A 12701-nucleotide genomic window follows, 5' to 3' on the forward strand; every position below is an offset into this window, starting at 1 on the left:
TTTGCCATCTGTATATCTTGTTTAGTGGGATGTCTGTTAAGATCTTCAGCCCCTTTTTTTTTCTTGTTGAGATTTAAGAGTTCTCTGTGTATTTTGGATAACACTCCTTTATCAGTTGGTCTTTTGCAAATATTTTCTCTCAGTCTGTGACTTGTCTTCTCTTCCTGTTGACATTGTCTCTTACAGAAGTTTTTAATTTTAATGAAGTCCAGTTTATCAATTTTTTCTTTCATGGGTTGTGCTTTTGGTGTTGTATCTAAAAAGTCATCTCCATACCTAAAGTCATCTAGATTTGTCCTATGCTATTTCCTAAGAGTTTATAGTTTCGCATTTTACACTTAGGTCTGTGATCCATTTTGAGTGTGTTTTCTTGAAGGGTGTAAGGTCTTTGTCTAGATCATCCTGTGAATGTTTATTTGTTCCAGCACCATTTTTTGTAGAGACTATCATTTATTCATTGTACTGTATTTCCATTGCTCCCTTTTCAAAGATCAGTTGATGTATTTATGTGGGTCTATTTCTGGGCTCTTTGTTCTGTTGCCTTCATCTGTTTGTCCACTCTTCTCACCAGTACACACTGTCTTGATTGCTATAGCTTTGTAGTGGGTCTTGACATCAGGTCATGTCAGTTCTCCAACTTTGTTCTCCTTCAGTGTTGTGTTGACTGTTCTGGATCTTCTGCCTCTAAATGTGACTTTAGAGTCGCTTTGCCAGTATTCATACAATTCTGAAATTTCGATTGCGATTGCATGGAATCTATAGGTCAAGGTGGGAAAAACTGACATCTTGACAGTTTGAGTCTTATCTCTCCATTTATTTAGTTCTTTGTTTTTGCTTAGCAGAGCTTTATAATTTTTCTTATAGAGATCTTGTACATCTTTTGTTAGATTTATACCTATTGGATTTTTGAGGGTGCTAATATAAGTAATAATGTGTTTTTAATTTCAGATTCTACTCGTTCCTTGCTGGTATATAGGAAAGTGATTGACTTTTGTATACTCACCGTGTGTTCTGTGACCTTGCTGTAATTGCTTATTATTTCCAGTCGTTTTTTTGTTGTTGTTGTTCAATTCTTTCAGATTTTCTGCACAGACCATCATGTTATCTGCGAAGAAAGTTTAATTTCTTCCTTCCCAATCAGCATACTTTGTATTTCCTTTTCTTATTTCATTAGTTAGAACTTCCAGCATGATGCTGACACGGAGTGGTGAGATGATATATTCTTTGTTTTCAATCTTAGTGGGAAAACTGAGTTTCTCACTTAGATATGATATTAGTTGTATGTTTTTTTGTAGATGTTCTTTATCAAGTGGAGGAAATTTCTCTCTATTCCTAGTTTACTAAGAGTTTTATCATTAATGGTTGTTGGATTTTGTCAAATGTTTTTTCTCCATTTATTAATATGATCTTATGATTTTTCTCTTTTAGCCTGTTGATTTAATGGATTACATTAATTGATCCTTGAATGTTGAACCAGGCTTGCATACCTGGGATAAATGCCAGTTGGTTGTGGTGTATGATTCTTTTTATTTTTTATCTTTTATTTTTTTGAGGCAGGGTGTTACTCTGTCGCTCAGACTTGAGTGCAGTGGGGTGATCACAGCTCATTGTAGCTTCAACCTCTCATGCTCAAGCAATCTTACCACCTTAGCCTCCTGAGTAGCTGGGACTACAGGCGTGTGCCACCATGCCCAGCTAGTTTTTAAATTTTTTGTAGAGACAGGGTCTTAAGATCTCACCTAGGCTGGTCTTGAACTCCTGGGCTCAAGTGGTCTTACTGCCTTGGCCTCCCAAAGTGCTGGGATTACAGGTGTGAGCCACTGTGCCCGGCCCTATGTGATTCTTTGTATACATTGTTGGCTTTGATTTGGTACAATTGTATTGCAGATTTTTGCATCTGTATTCATGAATGACATTGGTCTGTAGTTTTTTTTTTTTTCTTGTGATATCTTTGTCTGGATCATGCTGGCCTCATAGAATGATTTAGGAAGTATTCTTTCTGCCTCTATGCCCTAGAAGAGAGTGTAAAGAATTGTATAATTTTTTTTTCTTTTTTTTTTGAGACAGAGTCTCTCTCTGTCTCCCAGGCTAAAGTGCAGTGGCGCGGTCTTGGCTCACTGCAGCCTCCACCTCCCGGGTTCAAGCGATTCTCCTGCCTCAGCCTCCCGAGTAGCTGGGATTACAGGTGCCCGCCACCATGCCCAGCTAATTTTTGTATTTTTAGTAGAGATGGAGTTTCAGCATATTGGCCAGGCTAGTCTCAAACTCCTGACCTCAGGTAATTCACCCATCTCAGATCTTACTGCCTTGGCCTCCCAAAGTGCTGGTATTACAGGTGTGAGCTACCGTGCCCAGGTGAGAATTATATAATTTCTTTATTAAATGTTTGGTAGAATTCACCAGTGCCAGTGCTTTCTAGCACTAGCTGGGCCTTGTGTTTTTTTTTTAGAAGGTTATTAATTATTGATATCTTTAATAGGTATAGGCCTATTCAAATTGTCTGTTTCTTCTCGTGCGAGTTTTAGCAACTGTGTCTTCCGTGAAATTGGCCCATTTTACTAGGTTATCAAATTTATGGGCATAGAGCTGTTCATGGTATTACTTGATTATCCTTTTAATGTCATGGGATCTGCAGTGATGTCCTCTTTTACCTTTCCGACGCTAGTAATTTGGGTCCGCTCTCTTTTTTTCCTTAGTTAGCTTGGCCTAGAAGTGTACTGATTTATCGGTATTTTCAAAAAAGCCAGCTTTTGATTTCATTGATTTTTCTCTGTTGATTTCCTATTTTTAATTTTATTGATTTCTGCTCTAATTGTTATTCTTTTTTCTGCTTGCCTCAGATTTAATTTGCTCTTATTTTTCTAGTTAATCCAAGCTAGAAACTTAGATGATTGATTTTAGATCTTTGTTCTTTTCTAATATATGCATTCAACGTTATAAATTGCCCTCTAAGCACTGCTTTTGTTTGCATTCCACAAATTCCGATAAGTTTGTTTTCATTTTTATTTAGTTCAAAATGCTTTTACATTTCTCTTGTTTTTTAGCCTCTGTGTTATTTAGAAATATGTTGTTTAATCTTCATATATTGTGGGATTTTCCAGTTATTTTTCTGTTACTGATTTCTAGTGTGATTCCATTGTGACCTGAGAGCAGATATATAATTTCCGTTCTTTTATATTTGTTAAGGTGTGTTTTATGGCCCAGAATATGGGCTATCATGGTGAATTATATGCAAGCTTGATAAGAATGTGTATTCTGCTGTTGTTGGGTGAAGCAGTCTAACGCTGCCCATTATACCCAGTTCACTGATGGTGCGGTGGAGTTCAGCTATATCCTTACTCATTTTCTGCCTGTTGGATTTGTCCATTTCTGATAGAGGGATGTTGAAGTCTCCAGCTATAATAGTGGATTCATCTATTTCTTCTTGCAGTTCTATTAGTTTTTGACTTAAATAATTTGACATTCACACATATTAGGATTGTTATGTCTTTCATTAAAGACATAAAATTGGCATTTTTATCATGGTGTAATGCCTTTCTTTATTCATGTTGACTCTCCTTACTTTGAAGTCTGCTGTGTCAGAAATGAATAGAATGACTTTTGCTTTCTTTTGATTAGTGTGAGCATGGTATATTTTTCTTCATTTGGGTTTCCTGAAGACAATAAGTAGATGGATCTTGTTTTTTGATCCTCTCTGACAATCTCTGTCTTGTGATTGGTACATTTAGATCATTGACGTTCAGAGTGATTATTGATATATTGGATTAGTATCTACCATGTTTGTTACTATTTTTTATTTGTTGCTCTTGTTATTTGTTCCTGTTTTTGTCTTTCATTTTTTTTTGCCTTTTGGTTTTAATAGAACATCTTATGATTCTATTTTCTCTCCTTTCTTAGCATATCAGTTAAAGGTTCTTTTTCTTTTTTTAACTTTTTAAAGTGGTTTAAATACATTTACAACCAATCCAAGTCCACTTTTGAATAAGACTGTATCACTCCCATTCGTTGTATCCTTGCTGTCATTCATTTGACTTGTGTATAAGCAGACATAAGCATGTCATCCCTTGGTTCCTGTGACAGGATTGGTTCCTGGACCCCCTGTGGATACTAAAATCTGCAAATGCTCAAGTTCCTTAAATAAAATGGCATAGGATTTGCATATAACCTATGCATGTTCTCCCATGTACTTTAAGTCATCTGTAGATTGCTTATAAAATGTAATACAATGTAAATGCTATATAAATAGTTGTTATACTGTATTTTAAAATTTGTATTATTTTTTATTTTTATTTTTCCAAATATTTTTGGTCTGTGGTTGGTTGAATCCATGGATGTGGAACCCACAGATAAGGAGGGCTAACTATACATATGCGTACACAAACACACACACACACACACACACACACACACGGATAAATACCTAAGCATATGTAATTGAATACATTTTTGCTACTATTATTCTGAACAAACTGTTATCTGTTAGATCAATTAAGAAAAAGAAAAGGAAGAGTTATTTCCCTTTACTTATTTCTTCTTCCATCTTTTCTTTTTTTTATGTATACCCAAGTTTCTGACCTATATTATTTTCCTTCTGATATGGTTTGGCTGTGTCCCCACCCAAATCTCAACTTGAATTTATCTCCCAGAATTCCCACATGTTATGGGAGGGACCCAGGGGGAGGTAATTGAATCATGAGGCCCGGTCTTTCCCGTGCTATTCTCGTGATAGTGAATACATCTCATGAGATCTGATGAGTTTATCAGGGGTTTCTGCTTTTGCCTCCTCATTTTCTCTTCCTGCTACCACGTTTAAGAAGTGCCTTTTGCCTCCTGCCATGATTCTGAGGCCTCCCCAGCCATGTGGAACTGTAAGTCCAATTAAACCTCTTTTTCTTTTCAGTCTCGGTTATGTCTTTATCAGCAGTGTGAAAACGGACTAATACACCTTCTTTCTGAAGAACTTCTTTTTATGTTGCTTGCAAGACAGGTCTACTGGCAACAAATTCCCTCAATTTTGTTTGAAAGTCTTTATTTCTCCTTCACTTTGGAAGGATAATTTTATAGAGTATATGTGTAATTTTGGGCTGGTGAATATTTTTCTCTCAGTACTTTGACATTTCTCTATGCTGTCTTCTTGCTTGCATGGTATTTGAGAAACTGAATGTAATTCTTTTCTTTTTTTTTTTTTTTTTTTTTTTGAGACAGAGTTTCGCTCTTGTTGCCCAGGCTGGAGTGCAGTGGTGCGATCTCAGCTCACTGCAACCTCTGCCTCCCAGGTTCAAGGGATTCTCCTGCTTCAGCCTCCCAAGTAGCTGGGATTACAGGCAAGTGCCACCATGCCCCAGCTAATTTTTATGTTTTTAGTAGAGATGGGGTTTCACCATGTTGGTCAGGCTGGTCTCGAACTCCTGACCTCAGATGATCCACCTGCCTTGGCCTCCCAAAGTGCTGGGATTATAGGTGTGAGCCTATATAATAATAATATACGTGCCCAGCCTGTAACTCTTATCTATGTTCCTCAGTAGATAAAGTGTTTTTTCCCCCATCTGGCTTCTTTCAGGTTTTTGTCCTTATCTGTGATTTTCTGTAGTTTGAATATAAGATGCCTAGGTATAGATTTTTTGATATTGATCTTGGTGTTCTGTGAGCTTCCTGGATGTGTGGTTTGCTGTCTGACATCAGTTTGGAGAAATGCTCAGTCATTATTGTATCAAGTGTTCTGTTCCTTTCTCTCTTCTTATGAATACCTTTTACAGGTGTCCCACAGTTCTTGGATATTTTGTTCTGTTTTTTTGTTTTTTTTTTTCCTTCCCACTTTTTGTTCTCTTTGCTTTTCAGTTTTGGGGGTTTCTATTGAGGTATCATCAAGCACAGAGACTTTTTTCCTCAGCTCTGTCCAGTTTATTAATGAGCCCATCAAAGTTGTTCTTCACTTCTGTTTCTGTTGTTTTATTGTTTTTGACCTCGAACTTTCCTTTCTGGTTCTTTCTTAGACTTTCCATCTCTCTGCTTGCTTGCTATCAACTTTGTCTATTAGAGCTCTTAGGATGTCCTCATAGTTGTTTTAAGTTCCTGTTGTGATAATTCCAACATCCCTGCCATGTCTGGAACTGGTGCTTGCTCTGTCTCTTCAAGCTGTATTTTCTGCTTTCTAGTATGCCTTGTAATTTCTTCTTGCTTGTGCAGTGGTGCGATCTTGGCTCACTGCAACCTCTGCCTCCCAGGCTCAAGCAGTCCTCTCACCTCAGCCTCTGGAGTAGCTGGGACCACAGGTGCACACCACCATGCCTAGCTAATTTTTTGTATTTTTGGTAGAGATGAAGTTTCGCCATGTTGCCCACGCTGGTCTCCAACTCCTGAGTTCAAGTAATCTGCCTGCCTTGACCTCCCAAAGTGCTAGGATTAAAGGTGTGAGCCACAGTGCCTGGCCCGTTCATCTGTCTTTAGTGGTGTAGATAAGCTGAGCACCATTCAGCGGGGAATACATTCATGGATAAGAAATGGATTGGGGCACATTTGAAGTTTATTTGTAAAACACTGAAAACATTTTTAGCCACCAGAATTATAGATGTTCCCAAAAAGGATGTTTACTGTTTTCTCTTTTTGGTCCTACCTGTAAGTTAGCAAGGGTATTTCTTAAAGGAATTTAACATTATATTAGTTTTATAAATGCCTAGAGTTTAAAATTAGCAACATCAAATGAATCTCAGAAAACATGTATGTTTTCCCAACCTATTTGCAATATTCAAGTTTATGATTGAATTTTTTGGTTTTATGTTTGATTTTTACCTCTAGGAAATTGAAAAGGAAGAAACTGATTTAGAAAATGCTAGAGCTGATGCATATACAGCCAGTTGTGAAGATGATTTTGAAGTATGTATAAAAGTTAAAACTTTCCTTAGCTTAAAAATCATTTATTCTTAAAAATCAGCTTATATATAATTGATGTCCTTTTTATTCTTTTTATTAATCCTAATACTCAATATCTGTCTAGGTTGATTTGGGTCAAGCTGTTGCCTGTAAAATGCTTGCTATAGTTCTACCAATACTTACCAATATGATGTAATTAAACGATTTTATAATTTAACTCATATTTAAGGGCAGTGCATAAAAAGGTGTGTACATAGGTATCTATAAAAATACATACACTTTCACATTCTCAGCACAAGTGTTTGCACGTGATGGTAGTTGATAGGTCTTCTGTATATGGTTCTGTATTGTGTGATTTATTTTTAGAGAAATAAAGGTAGCAGTTTATATAAATTTACCTTCAAAAACATTAAAATCAGGGAACTATAAATATCTTTCTTAGCTGTAATAAGGACGTTGCCTGTTTTAAGTCATAAAGTGTCATGTTTTGTTCAGTATGAGAGATAATAATGGAAAGTCAGTTTGTCTTAAAGGGTTCCAAAATATTATTATTGTCTGCAGGACTACGAAGATGACTTTGAGGTTTGTGATGGCGATGATGATGAAAGCAGTAATGAACCCGAGTCAAGAGGAAAGATGGAAGAACTTCCTCTAGCTCAAAAAAAGGAAATACAAGAAATTCAAAGAGCCATTAATGCAGAAAATGAAAGGATTGGCGAGTTATCTTTGAAACTGTTTCAGAAGCGAGGTAGAACAGAATTTGAAAAGGAGCCCAGGACAGGTAAATCAGTGCTGCTAATGGTGTCCGTGCTCCTAGGGCTCTGTGTACTGAGCCCTCACAGATGCCATCACACACAGGCCTACTCTAATAAGGTGGGCAGAGCAGTAACATCTGCCACATGCTGGTGGTACCATGCCCTTGCAGCTACCACACAGGAGGCCCCTGAAGATTTGAGCACGAGCACATCAAGAATTCTCTTACACAGAGAAGTTGCACATCACTTTCTGCTCAGCACCCAGGCTTTAGGTTAGCTGAGGGCGCCATGGCCCCACTCAGTGAGCACTGGCGCTCCTGTTCTCCAGAGGGAGCTGAGGGTGCTGTGGCCCTCCTCAGTGGGCAGCCTGGCTCGTGTTTTCTTTGCAACCAGCGTTTTATCCGTCTGTGAGCACATGCTCTTATTTTTCCTGATGATGTGCTCATTGAGTTTCCACAGAGGAATCATCATGGTTTTCCCTGGAGGCGTGGCAGTGTCCGCTGGTGAGTGCCTTCATGAGGCACGTGGGGACTGAGGGGTCGAGGTGCCTGTCAACTTTTGGGACACAGACTGAGCCGGACACAAAGCATGCTCTTGATTCATTCTTTTTTCCTACAAAGGCCTTTTAAAATTAAATTTAGAAATGTATTTTTTCTCCAAATTCTTGGCATCAGGATATAATGTTACTTGTGAGAGTAGGAATTAATGTTTCAAATTGCTTTAAAGGAAAACTGTGACATTCTGATAAAACATGGGCACTGAGGGTAAAATAGGATAATAAAATATTATTTGATGACATACTACTTTAAATTATCTAGTAAAACATTCAGTAATTGATGCCGTTAATTATAGTTAGTAATTAATATGATGCACTAATACAAATGAAGGTTTTGCAGAATGATTCTTTGTCTCACATTTTGTGCCTGCTACAGAGGTGACAGAACTCAGCTGGGCAGTGCTGATAGAGCGTTCTTTAAACTTATAGCTAAAGGGCATCTGTCCTGGTAGAGGTAAGGATCTGCCCCTTCTTCAGCCCTATTGCCTGGCTGAGGCTCAGGGACTGTTTCCCTCAGTTCCCTGTGGAGTAGCGCTGCACACAGGGAGGGTCTTTGTGCCACCAGCACACAGGATTTCCCGACAGCATTGAAGCTCGTCTGCTCTGGAGTTGCTGAGAAGTGAGCAGGATTTTATTCTTTATTTTATTTTATTATACTTTCAGTTTTAGGGTACATGTGCACAATGTGCAGTTTTGTTACATATGTATACGTGTTGATGTGCTGCACCCATTAACTCATCATTTAGCATTAGGTATATCTCCTAATGCTGTCCCTCCCCCCTCCCCCCACCCCACAACAGTCCCCGGAGTGTGATGTTCCCCTTCCTGTGTCCATGTGTTCTCATTGTTCAATTCCCACCTATGAGTGAGAACATGTGGTGTTTGGTTTTTTGTCCTTTCGATAGTTTGCTGAGAATGATGGTTTCCAGTTTCATCCATGTCCCTACGAAGGACATGAACTCATCATGTTTTATGGCTGCATAGTATTCCATGGTGTATATGTGCCACATTTTCTTAATCCAGTCTATCATTGTTGGACATTTAGGTTGGTACCAAGTCTTTGCTATTGTGAATAGTGCCGCAATAAACATACGTGTTCATGTGTCTTTATAGCAGCATGATTTATAATCCTTTGGGTATATACCCAGTAATGGGATGGCTGGGTCAAATGGTATTTCTAGTTCTAGATCCCTGAGGAATCGCCACACTGACTTCCACAATGGTTGAACTAGTTTAGTCCCACCAACAGTGTAAAAGTGTTCCTGTTTCTCCACATCCTCTCCAGCACCTGATGTTTCCTGACTTTTTAATGATGGCCATTCTAACTGGTGTGAGATGGTATCTCATTGTGGTTTTGATTTGCATTTCTCTGATGGCCAGTGATGATGAGCATTTTTTCATGTGTTTTTTGGCTGCATAAATTTCTTCTTTTGAGAAGTGTCTGTTCATATCCTTCACCCGCTTTTTGATGGGGTTGTTTTTTTCTTGTAAATTTGTTTGAGTTCATTGTAGATTCTGGATATTAGCCCTTTGTCAGATGAGTAGGTTGCAAAAATTTTCTCCCATTTTGTAAGTTGCCTGTTCACTCTGATGGTAGTTTCTTTTGCTGTGCAGAAGCTCTTTAGTTTAATTAGATCCCATTTGTCAATTTTGGCTTTTGTTGCCATTGCTTTTGGTGTTTTAGACACGAAGTCCTTGCCCATGCCTATGTCCTGAATGGTAATGCCTAGGTTTTCTTCTAGGGTTTTTATGGTTTTAGGTCTAACATGTAAGTCTTTAATCCATCTTGACTTAATTTTTGTGTAAGGTGTAAGGCAGGGATCCAGTTTCAGCTTTCTACATATGGCTAGCCAGTTTTCCCAGCACCATTTATTAAATAGGGAATCCTTTCCCCATTGCTTGTTTTTGTCAGGTTTGTCAAAGATCAGATGGTTGTAGATATGTGGCATTATTTCTGAGGGCTCTGTTCTGTTCCATTGATCTATATCTCTGTTTTGGTACCAGTACCATGCTGTTTTGGTTACTGTAGCCTTGTAATATAGTTTGAAGTCAGGTAGCGTGATGCCTCCAGCTTTGTTCTTTTGGCTTAGGATTGACTTGGTGATGCAGGCTCTTTTTTGGTTCCATATGAACTTTAAAGTACTTTTTTCCAATTCTGTGAAGAAAGTCATTGGTAGCTTGATGGGGATGGCATTGAATCTGTAAATTACCTTGGGCAGTATGGCCATTTTCACAGTATTGATTCTTCCCACCCATGAGCATGGAATGGTCTTCCATTTGTTTGTATCCTCTTTTATTTCATTGAGCAGTGGTTTGTAGTTCTCCTTGAAGAGGTCCTTCACATCCCTTATAAGTTGGATTCCTAGGTATTTTATTCTCTTTGAAGCAATTGTGAGTGGGAGTTCACTCATGATTTGGCTCTCTGTTTGTCTGTTATTGGTGTGTAAGAATGCTTGTGATTTTGTACATTGATTTTGTATCCTGAGACTTTGCTGAAGTTGCTTATCAGCTTAAGGAGATTTTGGGCTGAGACGATGGGGTTTTCTAGATATACAATCATGTCGTCTGCAAACAGGGACAATTTGACTTCCTCTTTTCCTAATTGAATACCCTTTATTTCCTTCTCCTGCCTAATTGCCCTGGCCAGAACTTCCAACACTATGTTGAATAGGAGTGGTGAGAGAGGGCATCCCTGTCTTGTGCCAGTTTTCAAAAGGAATGCTTCCAGTTTTTGCCCATTCAGTATGATATTGGCTGTGGGTTTGTCATAGATAGCTCTTACTATTTTGAGATATGTCCCATCAATACCTAATTTATTGAGAGTTTTTAGCATGAAGCGTTGTTGAATCTTGTCAAAGGCCTTTTCTGCATCTATTGAGATAATCATGTGGTTTTTGTCTTTGGTTCTGTTTATATGCTGGATTACGTTTATTGATTTTCATATGTTGAAGCAGCCTTGCATCCCAGGGATGAAGCCCACTTGATCATGGTGGATAAGCTTTTTGATGTGCTGCTGGATTCGGTTTGCCAGTATTTTATTGAGGATTTTTGCATCACTGTTCATCAAGGATATTGGTCTAAAATTCCCTTTTTTGGTTGTGTCTCTGCCAGGCTTTGGTATCAGGATGATGCTGGCCTCATAAAATGAGTTAGGGAGGATTCCCTCTTTTTCTATTCATTGGAATAGTTTCAGAAGGAACGTTACCAGCTCCTCCTTGTACCTCTGGTAGAATTCGGCTGTGAATCCATCTGGTCCTGGACTTTTTTTGGTTGGGAAGCTATTGATTATTGCCACAATTTCAGAGCCTGTTATTGGTCTATTCAGAGATTCAACTTCTTCCTGGTTTAGTCTTGGGAGGGTGTATATGTCGAGGAATTTATCCATTTCTTCTAGATTTTCTAGTTTATTTGCGTAGAGGTGTTTGTAGTATTCTCTGATGGTAGTTTGTATTTCTGTGGGATCGGTGGTGATATCCCCTTTATCATTTTTTATTGCGTCTATTTGATTCTTCTCTCTTTTCTTCTTTATTAGTCTTGCTAGCGGTCTATCGATTTTGTTGATCTTTTCAAAAAACCAGCTCCTGGATTCATAAATTTTTTGAAGGGTTTTTTGTGTCTCTATTTCCTTCAGTTCTGCTCTGATTTTAGTTATTTCTTGCCTTCTGCTAGCTTTTGAATGTGTTTGCTCTTGCTTTTCTAGTTCTTTTAATTGTGATGTTATGGTGTCAATTTTGGATCTTTCCTGCTTTCTCTTGTGGGCATTTAGTGCTATAAATTTCCCTCTACACACTGCTTTGAATGTGTCCCAGAGATTCTGGTATGTTGTGTCTTTGTTCTCATTGGTTTCCAAGAACATCTTTATTTCTGCCTTCATTTCATTATGTACCCAATAGTCATTCAGGAGCAGGTTGTTCAGTTTCCATGTAGTTGAGTGGTTTTGAGTGAGTTTCTTAATCCTGAGTTCTAGTTTGATTGCACTGTGGTCTGAGAGACAGTTTGTTATAATTTCTGTTCTTTTACATTTGCTGAGGAGTGCTTTACTTCCAACCATGTGGTCAATTTTGGAATAGGTGTGGTGTGGTGCTGAAAAAAATGTATATTCTGTTGATTTGGGGTGGAGAGTTCTGTAGATGTCTATTAGGTCTGCTTGGTGCAAAGCTGAGTTCAATTCCTGGGTATCCTTGTTAACTTTCTGTCTCGTTGATCTGTCTAATGTTGACAGTGGGGTGTTAAAGTCTCCCATTATTATTGTGTGGGAGTCTAAGTCTCTTTGTAGGTCACTAAGGACTTGCTTTATGAATCTGGGTGCTCCTGTATTGGGTGCATATATATTTAGGATAGTTAGCTCTTCTTGTTGAATTGATCCCTTTACCATTATGTAATGGCCTTCTTTGTCTCTTTTGATCTTTGTTGGTTTAAATTCTGTTTTATCAGAGAGTAGGATTGCAACTCCTGCCTTTGTTTGTTTTCCATTTGCTTGGTAGATCTTCCTCCATCCCTTTATTTTGAGCCTATGTGTG

General features: G+C 38.3%; 1 protein-coding gene across 7 annotated transcripts in view; it reads left to right on the plus strand.

Moving 5' to 3' along the window:
• Positions 1-12701, plus strand: part of WDR60 (WD repeat domain 60) — a 100859-nt gene that overhangs the window by 40063 nt on the left and 48095 nt on the right. For 6 of the 7 annotated variants that reach the window (XM_030826357.1, XM_030826358.1, XM_030826354.1 and 3 more), the window contains 2 exons: positions 6796-6873; positions 7432-7651. In XM_030826357.1, coding sequence (XP_030682217.1) covers positions 6796-6873; positions 7432-7651 — 298 coding nt within the window. Of the gene's footprint in view, positions 1-4849; positions 4869-6795; positions 6874-7431; positions 7652-12701 lie in introns of those variants that run through there. The other variant, XM_030826360.1, reaches the window with a different exon arrangement.

Source organism: Nomascus leucogenys, chromosome 13, assembly GCF_006542625.1.
Source record: "Nomascus leucogenys isolate Asia chromosome 13, Asia_NLE_v1, whole genome shotgun sequence".
Lineage (NCBI taxonomy): Eukaryota > Metazoa > Chordata > Mammalia > Primates > Hylobatidae > Nomascus > Nomascus leucogenys.